Here is a 23761-nt window from a genome sequence, read left to right as displayed (position 1 = left end):
TGCCGCCACCGGCCACCTCGTGCCTCCCGCCTCCTCCTAGCCCAAACCAGCTAGACCAGCTCTCCCAGTGCCAGAAGGCAGCCCCCCCAGGTCCTGCTCGCTAAGCCCCGGCTACCCCCACCGGGCACCTTTCAGCCCAGCAGGTGGAGGGCACTGAACTTGGAGAGACCCCCAAGTGGGGTTCTGGGCAGAGATGGCCCTACAGAGCCAGCTGTGGTCTCTGGCCACGCTCATGTAAGTGTCTCGGGGTCGTGGGGTTGGGGAGCCGGTGGGCAGGACCTGGGAGGGGCTCACGGCTGGACGGCTGGACAAAGGCCTTGTCTGGGAACCAAGAGCACTATCTAACTTGTCCCCAGCAGCCAGGGGAAGCGGAGTGGGTGGCAGCCAGCCAGTCCCATAGGGACCTCTGTGTCCCTCTTTCCCCGGAGAGCTGGGGTGGGAGATGTCGCCTGCTCCTGCCCCATGCTTTGGGCATTTTCCGTTGGCCAGTGGCTGGGAGCCCAAAGTCCAGCTGAGGAGGTGGGGGGTGGGGCTACTAGGAGGCAGGGGGAGGGGTGGAGAATTGCCTGGGTGGGGGGTCCCTATCAGCCTCTGGACTCACCTCTTAAGCGTCCAGGGTTGGGGGCTGGTGCCTGAGGTCACACAGCACCCCTGTGACCCGCTTGAGGGACATGGCCGCCTGCTGCTCCCCGTGACACCAATACCGGTCTGGTAGTTAACATCGAGAGGTGCCATCCACATGCCAAGTGCAAGGGCATTGGACGCCAAGCCTAGACACGTTCCAGAAATTTGCCAAGAGCTCTGCACAAGAGCTTCCCCACCCCCAGACCCAAAATTAGGGACCCCCCAATTCTGTTCCTCACCTTTCTGGGTCTCCCCCCACCCCTTGCATTAGTCACCGACTACAAACCTGGTTGCCTAGCAACGGGAACCCAATCCCCACCCCGCCCCCACCCCCACCTGCAGCAAGAGGCCCGCCCCGGGGAGATTCCATCTTGGGGGTGAGACAGCACCCTGGGAGGACCCTCAGCCCCTCCCCGGAGGCAAATTTATAAGCAAGGAGTCTGAGCTTTCTTTGGGACATTCCATAAACTAGGACTTCCGTCCCCCCGCCCTAACTGAAATCCAGGATTCTGGCTGGGGCAGATCACTGATCTCCAGGCTGCACATTCTGGGGTCCAGGAAGGGGTTCCAGATTCTCCCCCCTCCCTGCCACCCGGTTGCATGTTCCCCGCGTTTGAGGTCTCACAGCCTCAGGTTCTCATCTTGAGCCCATGTTCGTGGACAAGCAGGAGCCTCCACTTCCCCATCTGTGAAATGGGATCAGCGGTGCCAGCCTCCCTTCCCGCTCCGTCACAGGAGCTCCACCACCTAAAACGTGGAAGGGAGCCGAGCGCCCGGGTGGTGGAAGGCGCCAGGGGCAGGCGGCTGGCAGAGCTGAACACAGCAGCGGGGAGGCGAGGCGGCTGTGGGCGCCCGGCGGAAGCCCGAGGAGGCACTGACAGCCCTATAGATAGCAGGTGCATTACGCATTCGTAGTGTGGCCAGGGAAAGGTCTGGAGGCCCCGGCCGGAGATGTGGCCGTGACGTTGGGAGGCTCACCCAACAGATCAAAAAGGACCCGTGGCAGGCTGTCAGGGATGACGGTCGGGGTGCGGTCTACCTGGTGAGTTAGGGAGCGCTTGTCCTCCGTGGGGCAGCCAGGAAGGGGGATCCCAGAAATCGGGGATGCTAGGGTGCAGCGGGGAGGAGGGGATCGCAGATTAAAGACTCAAAGCTCCGGGTCAAGAGAGAGGCGGCCCGTGTTCGAGGGGCTGCGATGGGGGCTTCCCCACCGCAGCCCCCCCCCACGCCCTCTCCCCACAGGCCCATGGCCGAGAGCTCCCTCTACAGGCAGCGACTGGAGGTCATCGCCGTAAGTGACGCCCTCCGGGGCGCTCGGCCCCGCCCCCTGAGACTCCCAACAACGTCCCAGGCCCCCCACCCTGCGCCCTCGGCTCCGGCCCTGCCCCGGGCGCGCCCCCACTTCCTCTCTCGCTTCACCGCCACCCGCAGAATGCAGGGGGCTGCACACCTGGCCCTCCCAGAACCTGCGTCCCCCAGGTGCTGAGCCCCGGCCTTGGGGACCGTCCATCTCTCGGGCACGCCCATCTCTCGGGCTCGCCCTCGCTTTACCGGGCCCCTCACCCTGATGACCTGGACCTCAGCTGAGCACCTCCATTTCTGCACCCTACTTTCTACCCCACCCACACCTCTGCACCCCCTAGTCTTGGCCCCTCCCATCTCTTTGGACCCTACCTCTGTACCCCCGTATTTCTGGATCCCTGAGGCTGTACCCCCATTCAGACCCCCCCCCGCCCCGCTCCTCCCTCACGCTAGCACCACCTCTGAACCTGCTCTCTCTTGGAATCCCCCCATCTCGGACCCGCCCAGGCCCCACCCACCACCCCCCAGACCCCCTATTGGGCGCGGGCGAGGCCTCCGCAGCATCCAGGCCCCGCCCCCGCCCCGCCCCGCCCCCCACCCCGCGCGCTGCTGAGTCAGCGCCTCCGCAGCACCCGCCCCCCTCCCCGCGCAGGGCCGCCCTCCGGGCTCGCAGCCCCCGGGAGCCCCGGGAGCCTCCGCCGCGGCGCAGGGAGGGGTGGGGGAGGGGAGGCCCCGCCCCGCCCCGCCCCGCCCGGCCCGGCCCCAGCTCCCCGGCGTCTGTGCGCAGGAGAAGCGGCGCCTGCAGGAGGAGATCCGGGCTGCGCGCCGCGAGCTGGAAGAAGAAAAACTCCGCGTGGAGCGGCTCAAGGTTGGGGGCAGCTGGGGGGCCACCTGCCGGGCCGGGCCTGGCCTGGGTAGGGGGTGGTGGTGGAGGGGAGGGTCTGCGCCAGCCGCTTCGGGGTCTGCTTTGTCCAAGGTGCAGGCAGGGCTGGCAGTGGCAATTGGGGGGCGTTGGTCTCAGCTCCGGGCGGGTGGAGTCTCTCCCAGCTTGGAGGTCGGTCTTGGCGGCGGGCGGTGGGGTCAAGGGGGCTTTTGTCATTGGTTCCACCTTGGGAAGAGGATGGGATGGGGAAGTGGGTGGGGAGACGGGAGCCTTGGTCCCGCTTTGGGACAGGGAGGAGCCGGAATGGGAGGGCAGGCACGGTGATGTCATCTTTGGGGACCAGAGGGTGCCTGGCCTCAGCGGGGTGAAGATTGGGTGCGTGACGGGGGCGGGGTGAGGGGGAGCGGAAGGGGCTGTGGGCTGGTGATGGTGGGTCCTGTCCAGTTCCACCTGGCAGTGCTAGGGGACAATGTGGGTGTGTGACCCAACCCCAGTCTAGATCTGGGGGGGGGGGATTCTGGTGCCTTAGTCTGGGGGTGGGTGGGGGTCCCAGGGTCTGGGTGCCCAGCCTGGCTCCCTTCCCATGCCCAGAGACAGTCTCTCCGTAACCACTGGCTTATGGATGGCGCCCCTGCCGAAGGGCCCGAGGACCCCGCTTCCCAGGACCCCCAGTCGCCAGCGGGCCAGGCTCAGGCCCGCATCCAGACCCTGGAAGACAGCTTGTTCACGTGAGTGGGGGCCCTGCCCTGATCCGGCGGCTGGGCTCCTGGGCACCTGCTCCCTGGGGAGGAGACCAGTTGAGCCGAGCCTTGAGCCAGGGCGGGGAGGGGTGGGGTGGGGTGGGTGTGGTCCCTGGAAAGCAGGAACCCGGCTCCCAACAGCCCCTTCTGTTTCCAGACTCCAGTCGGAGCTGCAGCTGCTGCAAAGTGCGTCCACCGGTGCTCAGCACAAGCCCTCAGGCAGGCCCACCTGGCGCCGGCAGGTGAGGGGGCTGGGGGGTGGGGGCGGGGCATGGGCGTGGCCAACAGGGCCACAGGGGGCCTATGAGCAAAGTGGACTGCTGCATGAGCTCACGAATGCACCTTTTTTTTTTTTAAGATTTTATTTATTAGAAATACAGAGAGAGAGAAAGGTCTTCCATCTGCTGGTTCACTCCTCAAATGGCCCCAGTGGTTGGGAGTGGACCCACCAGGCTGAAGCCAGGAGTCAGGAGCTCCACCCACGTCTCCATCGACCCGGGGCCATCTTCTACTGCTTTCCCAGGCCATAGCAGAGAGCAGGATGGGAAGTGGAGCAGCCGGGACTCGAACTGGCGCCCATGTGGGAAGCCGGTGGTGCAGCTGGCGGCTTAACCGTCTGTGCCACGTCAGCCCTGGCTTGTTGGTTTGTTTTGGTAGCACCTCTATGAAGACAAAATCCCCGTGCCCTGTGATGTCGGGGCTTTGCAAAAACGCCCTCACCTGACGTCCATAGCTGGCTCTCTGGAGTCCAAGCATCCCACATTCGTACCTGGCTGTGGTGAGGAGCGAGTGTTGCCCACAGGCCACCTCGCTCCAGTTAGCTCTTGCTCCCAAGAGCCTGCTGGGTAACACCAAGGGCGCAGAGACCTTGCCGGGGTTTCCATGCATCCTGGGTGTTTTATGCTAGAGCTATGCAAGGTATGGGTCAAGGTGAAGTTCACCAGGGGATGGGGTGTTCAGGGTCTGCGAGGGGGTTCTGGGGGAGCTGGGGCATTCTGGGAAGACTTCCTGGAGGCAGGGGCATATAAGCTGAATCTGGGTGGGAACTAGGCGAGAGGAAAGAGCCTGTTCAAAGACCCAGAGCCTGCCGAACGAGGGGAACCATGACATCGTGTGTGGGGGTGTGGCCAAGGCAGCCCGCATGGCTGACCCCAGCTTCCTTCCCTGAGCCCATCTTCTTGCTCCTTCTTTCCCGCCATTCCGGCCATGATGACCCTCTTCTGTATGCCTTGAACTTGGCCTAGCTTACTGCAGACAGCCCCAGGAGCTTTGCACTTGCTGTTTTCCCCACCTCTTAAGTCCTGGCTGGCTCCTCTGTGCCACCTCCTCCAGGAAGCCTTCCTGTATCTTATCTTAAAGGAGGTACACGGGGCACGCATCTTTACTAAGACATCGGCATCCCATGTGGCAGGGCTCAAGTCCCAGCTCCGCTTCTGATTCCAGCTTCCTGCTGCTGTGCACCCTGGGAGGCTGCAGGTGCAAGTCCCTAGGCCCCTGCCAGCCACGTGGGAGACCCGGGTGGAGCTCCAGGCTCCCGGCTTTGGCCAAACCCAGCCCTGGCTGTTGTGGACATTTGGGGAGTGACCCAGCAGATGGAAGACTCTCTCTCTCTCTCAGTCTCCCTGCCTTTCAAATATATAAAAAATAAGTCAATAAACTGACCTCCAGGCCACCCCCAGCCCCTTCCCTCTGCGGTGTCCTCCTCTCCCCCACTCGCTCCTGTGAGTTCGCGTGAACGCGTGGGTGCCTTGCCCTTCCGCTCTGGGATATGGGTTCCAACAGCAAAAGGCTCAGGCTCCCTTGTCCACTGTGACCTCAGTGGCTGCTGCACGAACTCAGCACTGCTTAAGCACCTACTGTGTGCAAGGTGAGCTCAGGCGGGTGAGGAGAGGGCTGAGGTGCCAGGGGGACCTTGAGCCTTGCAGGTCACGGGGCGCCATGGTGCGGGGGTGATACGGGGCACCAGGGCGACCCTGATCATGGCTCTGTCATCCACACAGGATCACCGACCTCTCTCCCAGCCCCCCATGGACACAGGCCTTGCAGGTGAGCGTCGGAAGCCCCAGAGCAGGTGGACCAGGTGAGGCTGGGGTCCTTGGGGTCCCTCCTCACCCCATCTCCTCCTTTTCCCTTCCTCTCCTGAATCCCCCAGGCCAAGCTGTCGTGGACAGGAGAGCTTCGCTGCCCGGGGGACCCCTGGCCGTGTCCCCAGACGCTCCGGCCTCCTTGGAGCCCAGGGAGGATGCTGCCGGGGTCCCGGAAGCCAACGGCCCCTGCCGGAGCCCCAGCCTGGAGGCACCTGCCAAGGGCACTGGAGTTGAGCCCAATGGGGAAGGTGTGGTGAGGGTGGTGTGGGAGGGGCTGAGGGCCACGGAGGACAGTGCCACGGGGGCCACGGGCCCGGAGCTGGAGGCGAAGGTGGAGCAGGTGGTGCTGGAAGCCATGGCCGACCGGCCGGGGCCCTGCAGCCCGGAGCTGCCGGCCTGGGCGCGGGCGGACCGGGGCGCGGTGGAGGTGGTGTGGGAGGGCGTGGGCGGCAGCGACCCCGAGGCCTCCCTGCGGCTCCAGGAAGGAGTGGAGGGGGCAGGGGCCCCCAGGGGCAGCAGCGCAGAGGGTGAGGGGCACCGGGACTCCACGGGCGAGGAGGGGTCCTTCATCTGGGTGGAGCGAGTAACGCTGAGCGAGGAGTGGGAGGAGCTGCAGGTCGAGGGGCTGGAGGGGCCCGCGGGCGCAGGCGCCCACAGGGAAGGCGGGGAAGACTCTTGGGCGGTGGAGAGGCGGCGGGCGGAGCGGGAAGGCAGCCGGGACAGGCCGGGGACCGAGGGGACCGGAGTGGAGGGACTACTGGAGCCACGCAGGTCAGGAAGCGGGGAGCAGCTGCAGGGGGCGGAGACTGAGGGAGGGGAGGAGCTTCTGGGGGCGGGGACAGGAGGGGAGGAGCCCCAGGGGGTGGGGACAGGAGGGGAGGAGCCTCCAAGGGTGGGGATAGGAGGGAAGGAGCCTCTGGGGGCGGGGATAGAAAGAGGGGAGGAGCCTCAGGGGGTGGGGACAGGAGGGGAGGAGCCTCTGGGGGCGGGAACAGGAGGGGAGGAGCCTCTGGGGGTGGGGATAGGAGCAGGGGAGGAGCCTCTGGGGGAAGAGATAGAAGGAGGGGAGGATCTTCCAGGGGCAGAGACAGGAGGGGAGGAGCCTCTGGGGGTGGGGATTGAAGGAGGGGAGGGGCCAGTGGGGACTGGAACAGAAGCAAGGGAGGAGCCTCTGGGGGCGGGGACAGAAGGAGGGGAGGAGCCGGTGGGGGCAGAGACAGAATCAAGGGAGGAGCCGGTGGGGGCGGGGACAGAAGGAGGGGAGGAGCCACTGGGGGCGGGGACAGGAGGGGAGGAGCCACTGGGGGCGGGGAGGAGTGGAGGGGAGAAGACCCAAGGGGCTGAGGTGGATCTGAATCCTGACCAGAGAGGTGCCAGGGCAGGAAGCAAGGCCCAGGCAGAGGAGGTGAGAGAGGCCGGGGCCCCCCTCCAGGGCGAGGAGGAGCCAGGCCAGCAGCCGCAGGAGAGGCAGGAGAGCTCCCTGGAGGAGGAGGAGGCCGCCAAGCCGCTGCCAAGCGCTGCTGAGGGCCCGGCCTCTGCGGGGGACCCCACGGCCCTCCTGACAGAGACCCCAGCCCCCGAGCAGCCCGCCGAGCGCCAGCCACTGCTTCCCCGGGAAGGGCCCAGCACCCGCCCTGTGCCCACCTACGCACCTGCCAGGCAGCCCGAGCCACCTGCCCGCCGTGAGGGTGAGGGAGCGAGCGGCCCGAAGCAGAAGACTTGCCAGTGCTGCTCCGTGATGTGAGCCCGCACCCCTGCACCCGCGCCAGCTCCTCTCACAGCTACCTCGGCCTCTTGGCATCCGGCAGAGGGGCCCCGGGCACAGACAAGGGCGCCACGGGACGGGCCGGCACGTCCACCCACACCTGGGCTTCCAGACCCCTCGCCCACTGCCTGTGACCCTGGTCCCGTCTGTGACGAAACCTTTATACTTGAAAACCTTCCAGCGCTTGGGGGAACTTGAACGTGTGTGCGGTGTTGGCACGGAATCACCTCGTCTCCTGGTGCGACCCAGAGGGCTCCGCTCTTCTGAATCAGTGAGCTACAGAATCAGCTGTTCCAACGAAAGACCCTGGGCGACAGTAGCTATAAAAATATAGACGTTTATTTCCTTGGCTCTGACCCAGGTGATCACTCAGATCCAGGCTCTGACCTGGGCAGTCCCTGGGGGGTCCAGGCTCCGACCTACGTGGTCTCTGGGGAATCCAGGCTCTGACCTGGGCAGTCCCTGGGGGATCCAGCCTCCGACCCACGTGGTCTCTGAGGGATCCAGGCTCTGACCTTGGCAGTCTCTGGGGGATCCAGGCCCTGACCGAGGCCATCTCTGGGTGATCCAGGCTCTGACCTGGGCAGTTCCTGGGGGATCCAGCCTCCGACCCACGTGGTCTCTGACGGATCCAGGCTCTGACCTGGGCAGTCCCTGGGGGATCCAGGAGCTGACCACACAGTCTCTGGGGGATCCAGGCTCTGACCCAGGAGGTCTCTGAGGGATCCAGCCTCCTACCCATGTGGTCTCTGGGGGATTCAGGCTCTGACCGAGGCCATCTCTGGGTGATCCAGGCTCTGATCCAGGAGGTCTCTGAGGGATCCAGGCTCTGACTCATGAGGTCTCTGAGGGATCCAGGCGCTGACCTGGGCAGTCTCTGGGGGATCCAGGCTCTGACCCCTGCCATCACTCTGGAATCCAGGTTCCTTTCTGTTCTTTGGCCCACCCTCCCCTTGGGTAAGGCCAAGGCTAGGTCATGGGCATGTGTGTGTCCCAGCTCCCACAAGAGGGCAGAGAACACGGCAGAGCCCCCACCCTGCCCCACGAGACCGACCGTGTGGCTTCTGCTCCTGACCCATGGTTGTCGGGAACTCCGGCCGTGGTGCATCCAGCAGCAAGGGAGGCGGGGCCGGAGTCCAGACACAGCGAGAAGGTGGATTTGGGGAGGCGGCTGCCATTCTGGACTCCATACATGTGCCTGTGTCTGCTTCACCCACCCTTACATATTTTTCCCCCAGCATCCCAGGCACTGTCATGTTGGGACCCGTTGGTCCCAGGTCCTCCTGGCTATGTGTCCTCAGGCAAGTGACTCACCCTCTCTGAGCCACAGCGTGTTCACTGCGGGTCCCTGCAGCCTGGGGCATCTAGGGCCCCAGGGTGGGGGGCGCTCAGCAGGCCCAGCTCCTCGGGAGTGGGCAGGAAGTGCCTCTCATACCCACAGTCCAGGGGGGCCATGGCGGCTTGGGGGGGCCCGGGGGCCGGCAGCGGCTGCATCTCCTCCACTTCCAAGATGGCCAAGTCCCCAGGGGGCTGCACCGGAGGCACCTCCTGGGACGGGATGCAGCTGGAACCCTGCTTCCCCCACCACACCCCCAGTCCCAGGATCAACCCTCCCCCACTACAGGCTCCCACAAACCAAGTCCTTTTGCTCACCTCCATGTGGGGCTGGCCGGACTGACTGTTGGCAGGGTCCGGAACCTTCTCCCACAGCCAGCGGGGCAGCACCTTGTATCGCAGGCGGAGGCACCTGGCGTGCAGGTGCGACGCGGTCAGGATGGGGCTGCGGGGCGCAGGGCCCCGAACGGCCCTGCAATCCTACCAAGAAGCACAGCCCCGCCTCCCACCAGGGCAGAGACCCCACGCGTCTGACAGCCTCACCTGCCCGACAAGGTGAGGGCCAGGCCACAGCCCACGAAGAACAAGCCCCAGAGGGACAGGACACCGGGCAGCACCTTCCACCCTAGGCTGTTATCTGTTGGGGCAGGGGTGAGGGAGAGAGAGTATGGAAGAGTCCCCAGCAGGGACACTGGGGGGTGGGCAGCAAGGGCTCCAAGGGCTTGGGAGAGAGACACTAAGAAGTAGGTGGGGCTTGTGAATGGGGAGTGGCTACGAGGGGGCTGAAATTTGGGGGTGGGGGCGGGGTACATGGGCAGGTCAAAGTCAGAATCAAAAAGCCACCAAGGATCTCAATAACCTTGTCTGCCCCCCCAACAAGGGTTGGGCTACCCTCAAAGCCCAGGTTAACGACCCCAGACACCGCCTCCCTCCAGCCCTGCTACCTGGCAGGTGAAGCCACAGGCTGGGACCAGGTGGACCTTGCCCCGCCGTGGTGGACGCGGTCACCCACAGCTCGCAGGGACCCCGGGGAAGGTTGGGCAGGGTGGTATTCCGGATGCTGCCACTCACTGGAGGAGACAATCAGACAGGTGAGGGGAAGTGGTGGGTCCTACCCCAGGGCCTTTGCACATGCTCCTTTCACAGCCCTCCTCCCCCAGGCATCCACAGAGCTCTTTCTTGGTGTCTTTCAGGCCTTTGCTTAACTGTTCCCTCCTCAGGGAGGCCATCTGCGCCCTGCCGGCACCACCCACCTTCCTTGGTTCATTCTCCGCTCAGCTCCATTGCATCGGACATTCTGCTTAGATATTATTTACTTTGTCTATAAGCCCCTCAGGAGGAGTCAGCGGCACCAGGGCCATCCTACTCCCAGCACACAGTACGCACTCAAAAGCAATTAAATGTTTGGGAAACTAAACCAGTGAAAGGTGAGGCTGGCGCTAAAGCCTCCGGCATCCCACATGGGTGCAGGTTCAAGTCCTGGCTGCTCCACTTCTGGGCCAGCTCCCAGCTGATGTGCCTGGGGAAGCAGTAGAAGATGGCCCAAGCCCTTGGGCTCCTGCACCCACGTGGGAGACCCGGAAGAAGCTCCTGGCCCTGATTTTGGCCTGGCCCAGCCCTGTGATGGCCATTTAGGGAGTGAACCAGCAGACAGAAGATCTCTCTGTCTCTCCCTCTCTCTCTCTAACTCTGCCTCTCAAATAATAAATAAATAAATCTTTCAAATGAATAAGTAAGATAAAACGTGACGGGCGCCTTCCATTGCCAATGACCATAGACCAAAGCTGTCCTTTGCAACGGTTGCACAAGGACTCCTTGCAGCCAGAGGGCTGGGAGACCGATGACGTCATACACTCCCCAGGGGCCCAGAGGGCGCAGGGTGGGCGCTGGTGGGTGGGTTTTGAGGCGCGAGGTGGGGGTGCTCACCGTTTACACAGACCGAGGGTCGGCCTCCACTCCTAGCACACACGGTGTAGTGAGTGAGATGGCCTCGGAGCTGGCGCCTGGGGACCACCGCCCAAGCTACGGCAGGGGTCCCCGGGGGGTCATCCCGGAGTCGCCAAAGCGCCGGCCCCATGACGGGTGCTGGGGAGGAAGCCAACCAGTGGGGTCAAGGTGTGCCCAGTGTTCCCGGACCCTTCCCCTCTCCCCAACCCCTCCCCCACCTTACCTAGCTCCTGGGTGAACCCCCACACCGGCGGGGCAGGGGCCACGCCCCCAGGCGAGACCGCGGTCACCGTGATCCGATAGGGGACCCCTTCTGTGAAGTTCCCTGGTGGGGGTAAGGAGGCAAAGACCGGTTCTGCTCGGTTCTTCTGGATTCCCAACGGTTAGAGTCCCGGCTGCTGTACTTCCCAACATTCACCACGTGGGGCGCCATCCCGGCTCCGGCTCCTGCCTCCTGCACATGCGCACCTTGGGAGGCTGCAGTGACCGCACAAGACTTGGGTCCCCGCCACCCACGTGGGAGACCCGGGTGGAGCTCCAGGCTCCTGGCTTCTGCCTGGCCCAGCCCCGGCTATTGCAGGAAATTGGGGAGAGACCCAGCAGGTGAAAGACCTCTCTCTCTCGCTCCCGATGCTCTTTCAAATAAATTTTCAAAAATCTTAAAAGATAAAATAAGCAATTAATTAATAAGTAAATAATTTTAAAAGTTTATTTATTTATTTGAAAGGCAGAGTTACAGAGAGGGAAAGACAGAGACAGAGACCTTCCACCTGTTGGTCCACTCCCCAAATGGCTTCAACAACAACCAGCCAGAGCTGAGCCAGGCAGAAGCCAGGAGCCAGGAGCTCCATCCGGGTCTCCCACGTGGGTGCAGGGGCCCAAGCACTTGGGCCATCTTCTACTGCTTTCCCAGGTGCATTAGCAGGGAGCTGGACCGGAAATGGAGCAGCCAGGACTCGAACTGGCGCCCATGTGGGGTGTCGGCTCTGCATCCCAGTGTAGGCCCAAGAGCGCACTTTTTAAACTAAAAAATTGGGGCTCGGTGCTCGTCGTGACCTCTAGGTGGCAGCAGAGAGCACACACAGCCTCCATGGAGGAGGTGCTGAGGCTAGGGCGGTTAATTCCCCATCAGGTGCAGCCAATGCCTCAGTAGCCACCTAGCGCCCTCTAGCGGGCAGATGCATGGTGCAGGTAGCCGGGAGCAGTAGTCAAGTCCAGACATACCAGGGGGGCCACCGACGGCACCGACCCCGGCAGGAGGAGCCCCTGAGTTCTCCCTCTCAACACGCTACTTCCCTCCCCCCTCAAGACGAGGAACCTTCCAGAATTGGGGCTTCTCGTGTGCATACAGGCTGCTGTGTGCCTTGGGGCTCTGACTGAAACTTCCCACCTGACACCTCGTCAGGCCCCCCCAGACTCCCCAGTCCAGACCTCAACACTGGCGCCCAGGTCTAAGTATCCCACAGCCCCACGGGCGACCCCAGTTGGAGGACTATGGATGCATCTCTGGTTGCAGCACCTCCCAATGCCCCCCCCCCCCCAGTTCTGCTCCAGGACCTTGGTCTCAGTAGCCCCCTCCCCTCACCCTGCCCCAGCCCTCAGGGTCTTTTCCTTCCACGACTACGCAGAGCCGCCAGCAGGGGGTGCTCGTGAACACCGGGGGACAGTGCCAGTCCCCCTGTTCAGAACCTTCCACGGCTTCCACCTCAGTCACAGCTGAAGCCAGAGCCCTGTCTGTCACCCCCGGGGCCTTACTCCATCTCCTGCTTTGCCTCCCTGCCCGCAGGTCTCAGCCGCTTCCCCCAAGGACTCTGCTGACTTCTGTGTCCAAAATGGTCCTTCTGCCTCCTCCTGTCCCCCTGATCTATGGGGGCCCAATTATGTTACAGGTGCACTTCTTGCTTGTTCGTTTGTCTGGTTCACTGGCTGCTCAGGGCACAGATTTGTCAGTGCCAGGGGCTGGCTTTGTGGCGCCTGTGGGTTAAGTCAGAGACGCCCCAGCTGCTCCACTTCCAATCCAGCTCCCCACTAATGACCTGGGAAAGCAGTGGAAGATGCCCCAAGTGCTTGGGTCCCTGCACCTGCGTGGGAGACCTGGAAGAAGCTCCTGGCTCCTGGTGGCCATATGGGGAGTGAACCAGTGGATGGAAGAGCGCTCTCTCTCTCCCTCTCTCCTCTAACTCTGCCTCTCAAATAAATTCATAAAATCTTTACCAAAGAGAGAGAACCTAACCCCTCCAGCTGAGGGGAATTGCTGAAAAAGATGTGTTTAAATTTCCCACAATGCACTTGAATATTTCTCCTACGGGTCTGTGCAGTTTTGCTTTCTGTGTTTTGAAGCCATGTTATTAGGCACATACAGATTCAGTGTACTTATCCTGATGAACTGAACCTCGGTCTGTCATCTGGTAACCTTGGTAACCCCTTTATTTACTACTTCATGTGACAAAGTGAACATTCACCTCAGGACCACCAGTTCTCTCTCACCTCCTGCTCCCTGTCCTCTCACCTCCTGATCCCTGTTCTCTCTCACCTCCTGACCCCAGTCCTCTCTCTCACCTCCTGCTCCCTGTCCTCTCACCTCCTGATCCCTGTTCTCTCTCACCTCCTGACCCCAGTCCTCTCTCTCACCTCCTGCTCCCTGTCCTCTCACCTCCTGCTCCCTGTTCTCTCTCACCTCTGAACCCTGTTCTCTCTCTCACCTCCTGACCCCTGTCCTCTCTCTCACTTCCAGGGTCACCTGCTGTCTTTCTCACACACCCCACATTATTCTGATACCTCCTCCATGCTCTCTCTCACCCCTCAAACTGAGACCCAGAATCCTTCTCACTGCCCAGCTCCTGCCCCTGTCCCCATGGGCCAGCCCCAGGGACCCGGGGCTCACCTGCTAACAGGGCACTGAGCCTCCCGGGCGGAAGCCGCATCCAGGACAGCTTCTCCAGGGGCTCTCCGTCTCCAGCACAGTCCACCACGTACTCCTGCGGCACCCCGGATCCTGGCGGTCGCCAGCTCACTCGCAGCTCTGTGCTCCCCGCACTACTGACCACCACGCCGCGGGGGGCGGAGTCTGCAGGGCACAGGGTGAGGGAGGGGCATGCAGCTCTGCCATGGCCCAGGGATTCCCTCCAGCAGGTGTGGAGCCCAGCAAGGCCCCAGCCCCTTACCCAAGCAGGCCAAGGAGAGGTTGGTGAGCGGCTCCCAGCTCGTGGCGTTCACGGCGGACACAGCAGCCCACCGGGTGCCCGCGGGGATGCGCGCACTGCAGCAGGCAACCCCTTCCCCAGGCAGCTCCTGCTCTGCAACCCACACTCTGTAGCTCACTGGCAGGCAGGACCCCGGGGGCTGAGGGGAGAGGGGAGGAAGGGGTTACTGGCTCCCATGGACCAGAAACTTCCTAGGCAAAGCCACTTAAGTTTTTTTTTTTTTTTTTTTTTTTTTTAAGACGCATTTATTGGGAAGGCAGAGTTACACAGACTTAGAGAGGTCTTCCACCTGCTGGTTCACTCCCCAAATGACCGCCACAGCTAGGGGCTGGTCCAGGCTGAAGCCAGGAGCCAGGAGCTCCATCCGGATCTCCGACACAGGTGCAGGGGCCCAAGCACTTGGGCCATCCTCCACTGTTTTTCCAGGCGCATTAGCAGGGAGCTGGATCAGAAGTGGAGCAGCTGGGGCTCGAACCAACACCCGTATGGGATGCTGGCGTTGCAGGCAGTGGCTTTACCCGCTACGCCACAATGCTGGCCCCTGTGAAGTGTTTCTGATGGGACCATTTTACAAATGGGGAAGGCTCTAAGGCACTCAGCAGTGGGAGGTGGGATTCAGATAAGGTTCCAGAGCCAGGAAAAAATTCTCAGAAAGGGATGGGGGGGCAGGGCGAGATACGAAAACCTCAGGGACCAAGATAAATGAAGGGTCAACGCAGGATTTTAATTAAAGGCAAAATTAATGCAAAAAAATCATGACAAACAAAATGCTACAGTTTCACATAAAGACAGCGTCTGAGCCTGCAGTCATGAGGCCCCGCTCTGCTCCTCTTACTGTTATCCTGGCCCTGCCCCCAACCAATCTGGACTTAAAGCAGACGGTGCACTGGGGACTCCAGTTTGCTGATTTGATTTTTTTAAAACTATTGCATCAAGGGGCCGGCGTGTGGCACAGCGGGTTTACACTGCCGGTTCGAGTCCCGGCTGCTCCAATTCCGATCCAGCTCCCTGCTGATGTGCCTGGGAGAGCAGCAGAAGATGGCCCAAAGGCTTGTGCACCTGCTACACACGGGGGAGACCTGCAGCAGTGAGGACTCTCACACTCTCCTCCGTCATTTTTACAAAGTCCTTTTTGCCCCCGGGCATTCAAGCTCTTAGCACGCAGTGCCTTACACCGTGTGGAGCTGAGTTCGAGTCTTAACTACTTAACTCCACGCCCGGCACCCTGTCCCGCCCTCTTGGAACACCCTCGCCCAGCTGCATTCTCAAAGCAGCCTCTAGAGGGCACCAGGGAGCTCGCCCATGGTCTTATCCGCGTCTTGGTGGGGTGGGGGTGGGGGGGGTGTCTTCCTGGCCCCTGCGGCTCACCGTCCACAGTAGCAGGGGGTCCTGTCCGCCAGGCGTCCCGCAGAGGTTCCCAGACACCCACACGTCTTTTGGAGCTAGGAAGAAGAGAAAAAGGTGGTGGTAGTCGTGGTAGTGGAATGAATGAGAGAGACAGACGGCGCTTGCCCAGACTCCCAGGGACAGGGGATGTGTGGGGTCAAGCCCAGTAGTCCCACCCGAGGGCAGCGTCTGGAAGGAGAGACTGGGGCTCCACTCGCCCCACAAGTCCTCCTCGTCCTGCGTGCGGCAGCGGCCGGACACCCGGTAGCTGGTCGCCAGCTCCAGGTCCTGGATCTCCAGGGGACTCAGCGGGATGGTTTCCAGTTCCGGTTCCAGCTGGGGAGAGACAGGTGGCAGGGGGCCGGTGGGGGGCGTGGGGGAGGGGAGGAGTTGTGTTGAGTGCACAAGAGCTTACGAATTAGCAGACACAGCAACTGGCCTGGTTTGCCCAGGACCCGGCGGAGGGAGACTTCTATATAGAGCAATGGGCATTCTGTTTTATTTCTTTATTTAGTTGAAAGGCAGAGTGACAGAGAGAGAGGGAGAGAGATCTTCCATCTACTGGTTCTCTCCCCAAATGCCCACAGCAGCCAGGGCTGGGCCAAGCTGAAGCCAGGAGCCAGGAGCTCCATCTGGGTCTCCCACGTGGGTGGCAGGGGCCCAAGCACTTTGCGCCACCACCTTGCTGCCTGCCTTTGCCCTTGCATTTGGGGTGGAGGTGACCAGATGCCCGTGCAAGCCTTGGCGTGGACTATGGACAAACTCCAGCAGCAGGCGCACGCTGGTCCCTGCCCCAGCTCCCGGCTCTCTGATGGGGAGGAGTCTCCAAGTCTTGCCCAGGGTAGGGGGGAGGCAAAGGGTGCCTGACACTCACCAGGACCCAGTCCTGCTCCAGGCATTTCTGGTAGCGGAACTGGCAGATGAGGACTTTATGGGATGGCCACGTAGGTGCTGCCCACTGCACCGTGGCGTCCAGGGGTTCGCCCTCTGAGAAGTCCACGTTTGGCCACAGCTGCGGGACATTCGGTTTCACTGGGGAAGGGGAGGTCCGGGTGAGGGGGAGGGGCTCCACACATACCTCCACTCCACACAGAGCGCCCCATTCCCACCATGCCCCCGTCACATTACCTCGAGTGTCCAGGTTCACGGAGATCGGAGGCCCCAGCGGCCGGCCTGCCCTGGACCCCCAGACACGGAGTTTGTCCGAGGCGGTGAGCTGTTCCCGAGGCACGGTCACCCAGTGCTGCCCGGCAGCCACCGCCACGGTGTACGTCCTGTTGGGGTGGCTGTGGAGGAGACAGGTGGGGGGAGACGGGTGTCCGGCCAGGGCCCCAGGGTGATAGCCCCTTGGATTGACAGAGTGGCCACTGCCACCCACTCTGCCCCCCCCCCCGCCCTGGATTCGAATCCCAGAGCTGTGTGACCTGGGGCGAGCGCCTTGACGGCTCTGTGCCTTGTTTTCCCCCTCGTTGAGATGGGAGCCTTCAGGGCCCCCAGGGAAAGGGCTCGCCAGGTGCAGGGAGTGGATACAGACAGCCCGGAAACACAGGCACAGGTCCCAGACACAGTGGGCTTAGCCAGCGCTGGTGACACCAGCATCGTCCCCTGTGCAAGTCCCGGCTGCTCCACTTCCAATCCAGCTCCCTGCTGTGGCCTGGGAAACCAGTAGAAGACGGCCCAAGTGCTTGGGCCCCTGCACCTGCATGGGAGACCCGGATGGAGCACCCGGCTCCCAGCTCCGGCCTTTGTGGCCAATTGGGGAGTGAGCCAGTGGATGGAAGACCTCTCCCTCTCTCTCTCCTCTCTCTCCCTCTCTCTCCCTCTCTCTCTCCTCTCTCTGTAACTCTGCCTTTCAAAATAAATAAATAAATAAATAAATAAATAAATAAAACAGCCCGGCCACACCAAGCCGTACTCCCTGTGACTCGGTGGACAGGATGTGACCAGGGCAGGCAAAGCTGCAGAGACAGGAAGCAGAGGAGGGGCTGTGGGGCGCTGGGGGAGGGGTGGTGCTCGCGTGGGATGCTGGTGACGCGCAGACCACGCTTAACCTGCTGTGCTGTGTTGTAGTTTTTTTTTTAAAGATTTATTCACTTATTTGAAAGATTTATATGTATAAAGAGAGAGGTCTTCCACCTGCTGGTTCACTCCCCAGATGGCCACAACAGCCGGGGCTGGCGCAGCCCAAAGCCAGGAGCCAGGAGCTCCATCCAGGTCTCCCACGTGGGTGGCAGGGCCCAGGTCCTTGAGCCTCCCAGGGTGTACATGCGCAGGGTGCTGGCTCAGACGCAGAGCTGGGACTCCCAGACGCCGGGAATGGGATGCAGGCGTCTCCATGGTTGAGCCCCATGTGTGTATTTTAACCACTACTAAAAAATAAATAAATAAAAATAAAGCCAGCCCCCTACCCCCATGGCTGTCTCTCACTGTTCTGTTTCAGTCTCCCACACCGTGGCCCAGTTTGTACACTTCTGGGGCCGACGCTGTGGCGTAGGAGGATAAGCCTCCACCTGCAGTGCAGCATCTCATAGGGGTGCCGGTTCGAGTCCCGGCTGCTCCTCTTCCAATCCAGCTCTCTTCTGTGGCCTGGGAAAGCACTGGAAGATGGCCCAAGTCCTTGGGCCCCTGCACCTGCGTGGGAGACCCGGATGGAGCTCTTGGCTCCTGGCTCCGCCTGGCCCAGCCCTGGCTGAGGCAGCCATTTGAGAAGTGGACCGGCAGAAAGATGGAAGACCTCTCTCTCTCTCTCTCTCTCTCTCTCTCTCTCTGCTTTTCAGAAAAATAACAAAAGTCCCTTTTTAAAAAAAATTCAAAAAGACAAGCGAGCGTCACGTTACGAAGCATTTTCTCCTTGCACAACGCCAAAACCTGCGTCCTCAACGCCCCTCCCCCCCGCCCAGCTCCATCACCGCTGGCACTTAAGACAGAACCCAGAGAGAGTGAGGCACCCATCCGAGGTCACACAGTAAGCAAACCAGGGGGCCTTGCGGTTGAAGGTGGACCAAGCGCAGGGAGGGCCCGGCTGCTGGGGCTCCCGAAGCCTCTTCCCCCAACCCGGCCCCCCCGCGCACTCACTACTGGCTCTGCAGGTGCAGCAGGAACGGGGCGGCTCTGTCCCCACTCGGCTCCCAGGAGCAGTTCAGGTCCCCCAGGGGCGCCACTCCGTGGCACTGCAGTGTTCCCGCGCTGCCTGCAGGGGGAGCCAGAGAGCCCAGGCGCCCGCGGTCAGTGCCCCCCGCCCCGCCGCCTGCCCACCCCTTAACTTGACCTTCCCCAGGCGGTGGGGGGGGGACTCCGGGGGTCCCCGGATGGACACGAGGGGCAGGAAAGGGGCGCTGGGCACTCCACCGCCACCACCAGACTCAGGGTGCCGCTGCCAGCCATATCCTGCCACCACCACCCCTACCCACTCCCCAGCTTCGTTCCTCACCCTCGGGGGTCCCCAGGCTGAAGGCGGGGGGCGTGGGTGGGGGAGGGGGCGCGGCGGCGGCGGCGGCGGAGCCCCAGCGCCACCCCGCACGAGCACACTCACGCCCGCGCGCCCCCCGCCACTCCTCCCCAGGACGGGTCGCGGGGAGCCACAGCAGGAGCGCGAGCACGGGCAGCAGCAGCAGCGCCAGCCGCGGGGAGGGGACAGCCGGGGACCCTCGCATGGTGGCGACCCCCGGGCTCGGTGCCGGCGACAGGAAGCGAGGCCAGCCCTGCCGCCGCCGCCCTTGCAGCCTTGGGTCCCGCCCCTGGCCCCCTGCGGCGGCGGGAAGTCCCCGGAGTGGCTCGGCTGGGGCGGGGCTGGGGACACGGGGGAGGCGGAAACCCATCCTCCTCTGCCCTCTCCCCCCTCCTAACGACGACACCCAACTCGGCGAGGCCTTTGAACAACTTTTATTTTCCTTTTAATGCGGCCCTCCCCCCCCCCAGGTCCCCAAGCTAGGGGTCCCGCCAGCAAGGGTGACAAGGCTGGGCTGGGACAAGGACGTCGTTTAGGGGAGGCAGGGGTGCGTGTGTGGGGAGGGATGCTCAGTGCACCAGGTAGAGGCTTGGTTTGAGGCTGGAGTTGGGGTCAGGGGCCCCCCTGTGGCCAGTGAGGAGCAGAGCTGGCTCTCGGTCCATGGTCAAGGCTGGGGACAGGGGACAGGGGGTGGAGTGGAAGGCAGGGCTGGCGGCCTGGCTGCTGCTCCCCAGCGTCTCCCTCGGGCGCTAGCATAGGATGCTGAGTTGGCTCTTGGTGCAGCCCCACTTGCAACAGAAACTGGAGAGCCCACCCTGGATGTCACGGCTCTCCCGGGCGGCCTCGGGGGTTTCCTGCCAGCCAGCTCGGCCTCTGGAGAGGGCCTGGGGGGACTGGGGGAGTGCCAGCCACTCGCTGGAGCTCAAGGCCTCGTCCGGCTGTCCTGCCAGGCTGTCGGTGTCGGCGCCTGCACCCGGGAAGACCTCCCCTGGAAAAGAAGAGAAAGAAGTGTGAGAGCTTGGGGCTCAGCGGCTGTGGCACCCCAACTTCTGTGTCTTGGCTGGCCCTGGGCAACTTCTCTGCTGCTGAAACTCAAGCGTTGGGGTGCGAGGTTTTGGTCCCGCTCAGTTCTGGCTGTGTTATCAATCTGTTCTATGGGCAGGTTATTTAACTTTACCACCACGTGTAACTTTCCTCTCTGTCATTTATTCCCCCTTACTCTTTATATATGGAGGACCTGGTAGCCAAGAGCTGGGCTGACTGCACACAGATCCAATCCTGAGCAAGTGAAATTCCTTCCTTGAGCCCATTTCCTTGTATGGAAAGTCGTGGGGGGGCATTATAGTCCCCAACTTCTTCAGGGGTCGAAGTAGGAGAGTTCAGACTCAGAAAATGAGTGTCCAAGCCACACGCAAAATACCATGGGTCGTGTGTCAAGCACCACCTCTGAACCCCACGCGATTCTAAGTGTGTCACCAGGGAGTTCAGAGAGAGAGGAGAGGCGATGGCCAGGCGAGGTCACCCAGTAAGGTAGCAAAATCTGGCTACGTGCACACTACGCCCCTCACCCTGGCCACCCCAGATAGCACCTCAGCCTTGGCAATGGCCCCCAGGCGCACCCCAGCCCTTGAGCCCTCCATCCACCCCGGGCCCTGCCGCCCTGGTCCCCATCTCTCCTGTGACCTGCGGGTCACCCCAGCCTCACCGGTGGCTTCCCGGGCCAGGAGGTCGGAGCGCCGCCAGCGGGAGCTGCCGCACGTGTAGATAACTGCGCGGATGAATTCGCGGCCGCAGAGTTTCACGGCGTAGGGCACGGTTCGGGCCTCAGCGGCCCCCAGCCAGCGCTCGCCGGCCAGCGCCCAGCCGCTCAGGAGCGGCAGCAGGAGCAGCTCCCAGCACTTGGCCATGGTGGGCAGAGCGGCGCCTCGGACTGCAAGGGCCGCTTGGGTCTTTGCCGCTTGCTGGTCCCCCACCCATTTATACATCGGCGCCTCCCCGCACCCAGCCTGCCCGAGGCCGAGTCACCTCGCTTATCTCTCCCAGCACAGACACACGTCTGGGTCACTCCTCGCCCCCCGCATCTCCGACCTTTCCCGTCTCCCGCCAGGACGAAGCGATAACCTTTCTCCAGGGAGCAGGTGACTCGCTCAGCTGGGCTGTCAGCATCCATCGCCCGGTGCCGGGGACCTTGACTCAGCACAGGAGAAGAAGCCGACCCCCGCCAGGGGAAGGGGAGGAGGCTCAGCCAGACCCCCGCCCGCAGGGTTGGCGTGCACAGCTCTCTTCTGAGGTATAGTAAGAGTGAATGTTCCCTGCTTACGGGAACACGGACGGCTGTTTGCATTTTCTGCCTGTATAGTGTGGGTGCATGTATTTTTAAAGAGTTATTTATTTGAAAGGCAGAGTTATGAGGCACGGGGCAGGGGGAGAGACAGAGAGAGAGGTCTTCCACCCACTGATTCTCTCCCCAAATGGCCACACGGCTGGAGCTCGTCCCATCAGAAGCCAGGAGCTTCTTCCGGGTCTCCCATGCAGGTGCAGGGGCCCAAGCACTTGGGCCATCTCCCAGTGCTTTCCCAGGCCATAGCAGAGAGCTGGATCGGAAGAGGAGCAGCTGGGACTCGAACCGGCACCCATATGGGATGCCGGCACTGCAGATGGCGGCTTTACCCGCTACACCACAGCGTTGGCCCCTGCATGCCTATGTTTTAGTCCCAGCTCTGATTCCAAGCTCCCTGCTAACGCACAGCCCGAGAGGCAGCAGGCGATGGCTTGAGTCCTTGGCCCCCTACCACCCACGTGGGAGACCCAGATGAGGCTCCAGGCTCCTGGCTTCAGCCTGAGCCAGCCCTGGCTGCTGTGGCCATCTGGGGAGTGAATCAGAGGCTGAGAGATGAGGCCGTTTAGTGGGACTGGGGGTCTGCGTGCCCCCTCAGACGTAGGCAGTGGCTGGAAAGCCTGTCTCCAGCCCACCGACGCCTCCCCCACTAATGGGTTCTCTGCTGCAGGGGTGACCTTTCAGCCTCAAGTCCCACCTGCAGAGTGGCTGCGATTCTGCACCCAGAGCTCGCGGAGGAGGGGGTCTGAGCCCCCAAGGAGGCGCACAGCCTCCAGGAGACCCCCGCTATGTCCATGAGCCCCAAGCCAGTCAGCAAACGTATGTGAAACCCCGCCCGCCGCTGTCCAGTGGGCACCCCAACAGGGAGGGAGGGAGAGAGAGAGAGAGAGAGAGAGAGAGAGAATCTTCCACCTGCTGGTTCACTCCCCAAATGCCCACAACAGCCAGGACTGGGTCAGGCTGAAGCCAGGAGCCAGGAGTCCGTCCGGGTCTCCCACGTGGGTGCAGGGGCCCAAGCACTTGGGCCATCTTCTGCTGCTTTCCCAGGTGCATTAGCGGGGAGCTGGATGTGAAGTGGAGCAGCCGGGACTCGAACCCATGCTCCTATGGGAGGCAGTGGCTCAATCCACTGTGCCCCAAAGCCAGCTCCCAAAATATTTTTTTTAAAGACCCAAAAGTTGTTCATCAACCCAAGAACTGCAGAGGCTCTGGTGAGGGGCTGGCCTGGGTTCAAATCCCAGCTCCGCGCCCTCCGTGCTGTGCGTCCTTAGGCTGCTCACTGCCCTTCTCTGTGCCCTGGTTTTTGTCCCCGGCCTCCTAGGGAACTTTGGTGGTGGGGGGTAGGGCTGAGGGGTGCGCCCGAATCTGACAGCAGTGGCTGGCTCGCTCTCCGTGCTATTTGCACATTTCTCCCTTGGGATTGGAACTTTATCCCTGTGGCCTTTTCTCAGCCACCAGCGCCTGGCCCCGGGCGCCCCCCGAGGCTCTGGATGGCAGAGGGCACATGGGATGGCTGCCGGGCAGAGGGCTGATGAATAATTCGTCTTCACCTCTGACTCTTCTGAGGACCCCGCCGTGGTCAGGGGCTGCTGGGGATGTGGGGTGATGCGCCCTTGCTCTCCCCCCCCAGGGCTCCGCAGCCTGGCTCAGGGCTGGTGAAATACCAACACACAGCAAAGTCTCCTGTCTGATGGACTGATTTAATGAACTGGCCCAGAGCCAGAAGGCTCAGTATTTATTATCTACGTTTGATTTGGAAGGCAGAGACAGACAGACAGAGACAGACACACTGACAGATGGCCCCTCCATCTGCTGCTTCGCTCCCCAAATGCCCACACTGGAGCACCGTTTTTTTGTTTTTGTTTTTTAAATTTATTTGGCAGGTAGAGTGATAGAGAGAGAGAGAGAGAGAGAGAGAGAGAGGTTTTCTTTTTCCGTTGGTTCACTCCCCAAATGGCCGCTACGGCCAGCGCTGCGCCGATCCGAAGCCAGGAGCCAGGTGCTTCTTCCAGGTCTCCCACGTGGGGAGCACTGGTTTGAGTTCCGGCTGCTCCGCTTCGGAACCAGCCCCCTACTATGGCACCTGGGAGGCAGCAGGTGAAGGCCCAACTACCTGGGTCCCTGCCACCTATGAGGGAGACCCGGATGGAGCTCCTGTCTCCTGGCTTCGGTTCGGCACAGCTCTGGTCAATGCAGACAGTTGGGAAGTGAAGCAACAGATGGAAGACCTCTCTCTCCCTCCCTCTCTCTCTCTCTCTTTCTCTGTTACTCTGCCTTTCAAATAAATGAATAAATCTGAGAGAGAGAGAGAGAGAGAGAGAGAGAGAGAGAGAGAGAGAAATCAGAGGAAGTGCCGCATGAAGACAGAGGCAGAGGCTGTGCGCAGTGGCCCCAGGACCCACGGCCACACCTGGAGACGCCGCCGGAAACCAGCAGAGGCAGGAAACAACCACCCCTCGAGCTCCGGGATTTCTGGTCTCCCAAACGACGCGAGAGGAGAAATGACCATTGTTGTACCTCTTCCAGTTTGTGACCGTTTGTCAGAGCCACACAGGAAATGAACTCACAGGAGCAGGGAAATGGGGGGTGGGGCGGCGGGCGTTGTGGCACCGTGGCTAAGCTTGGAGACACCCACACGCCAGAGTGGAGCCCAGTGAGGAGTCCCGGCTCCTCTGCTTCTGCTCCGCCTTCCTGCTAAGGCGC

At 62.2% G+C, this 23761-nt stretch overlaps 3 protein-coding genes across 3 annotated transcripts; 1 reads left to right on the top strand and 2 right to left on the bottom strand.

Annotated features, from left to right (window-relative positions):
* PALM3 (paralemmin 3) lies at positions 1 to 7571 on the top strand. Its single transcript, XM_062178480.1, has 8 exons — positions 1 to 234; positions 1867 to 1915; positions 2714 to 2794; positions 3401 to 3537; positions 3707 to 3791; positions 5550 to 5595; positions 5702 to 6435; positions 6928 to 7571. The coding sequence occupies exons 1-8, from the start codon at positions 194 to 196 to the stop codon at positions 7378 to 7380; spliced, it is 1626 nt and encodes a 541-aa protein (XP_062034464.1). The 5' UTR covers positions 1 to 193; the 3' UTR covers positions 7381 to 7571.
* Positions 7572 to 7713: 142 nt separating this feature from the next.
* Positions 7714 to 18925, bottom strand: IL27RA (interleukin 27 receptor subunit alpha). The gene is made up of 14 exons (XM_062178479.1): positions 18703 to 18925; positions 18348 to 18462; positions 16401 to 16558; positions 16147 to 16304; positions 15449 to 15608; positions 15255 to 15328; positions 13848 to 14025; positions 13568 to 13750; positions 10907 to 11008; positions 10663 to 10821; positions 9681 to 9806; positions 9280 to 9373; positions 9055 to 9148; positions 7714 to 8949 (listed from the first exon to the last, which is right to left on the bottom strand). The coding sequence occupies exons 1-14, from the start codon at positions 18923 to 18925 to the stop codon at positions 8737 to 8739; spliced, it is 2037 nt and encodes a 678-aa protein (XP_062034463.1). The 3' UTR covers positions 7714 to 8736.
* A 544-nt stretch (positions 18926 to 19469) lies between these two features.
* Positions 19470 to 20627, bottom strand: RLN3 (relaxin 3). Its single transcript, XM_062178068.1, has 2 exons — positions 20426 to 20627; positions 19470 to 19708 (listed from the first exon to the last, which is right to left on the bottom strand). The coding sequence occupies exons 1-2, from the start codon at positions 20625 to 20627 to the stop codon at positions 19470 to 19472; spliced, it is 441 nt and encodes a 146-aa protein (XP_062034052.1).
* Between the last annotated feature and the right edge of the window lie 3134 nt (positions 20628 to 23761).

Source organism: Lepus europaeus, chromosome 20 (assembly GCF_033115175.1).
Source record: "Lepus europaeus isolate LE1 chromosome 20, mLepTim1.pri, whole genome shotgun sequence".
Classification (NCBI taxonomy): Eukaryota; Metazoa; Chordata; class Mammalia; order Lagomorpha; family Leporidae; genus Lepus; species Lepus europaeus.
The sequence above is the reverse complement of the archived record's forward strand: the minus strand, read 5'-3'. Positions and strand labels throughout refer to the sequence as shown.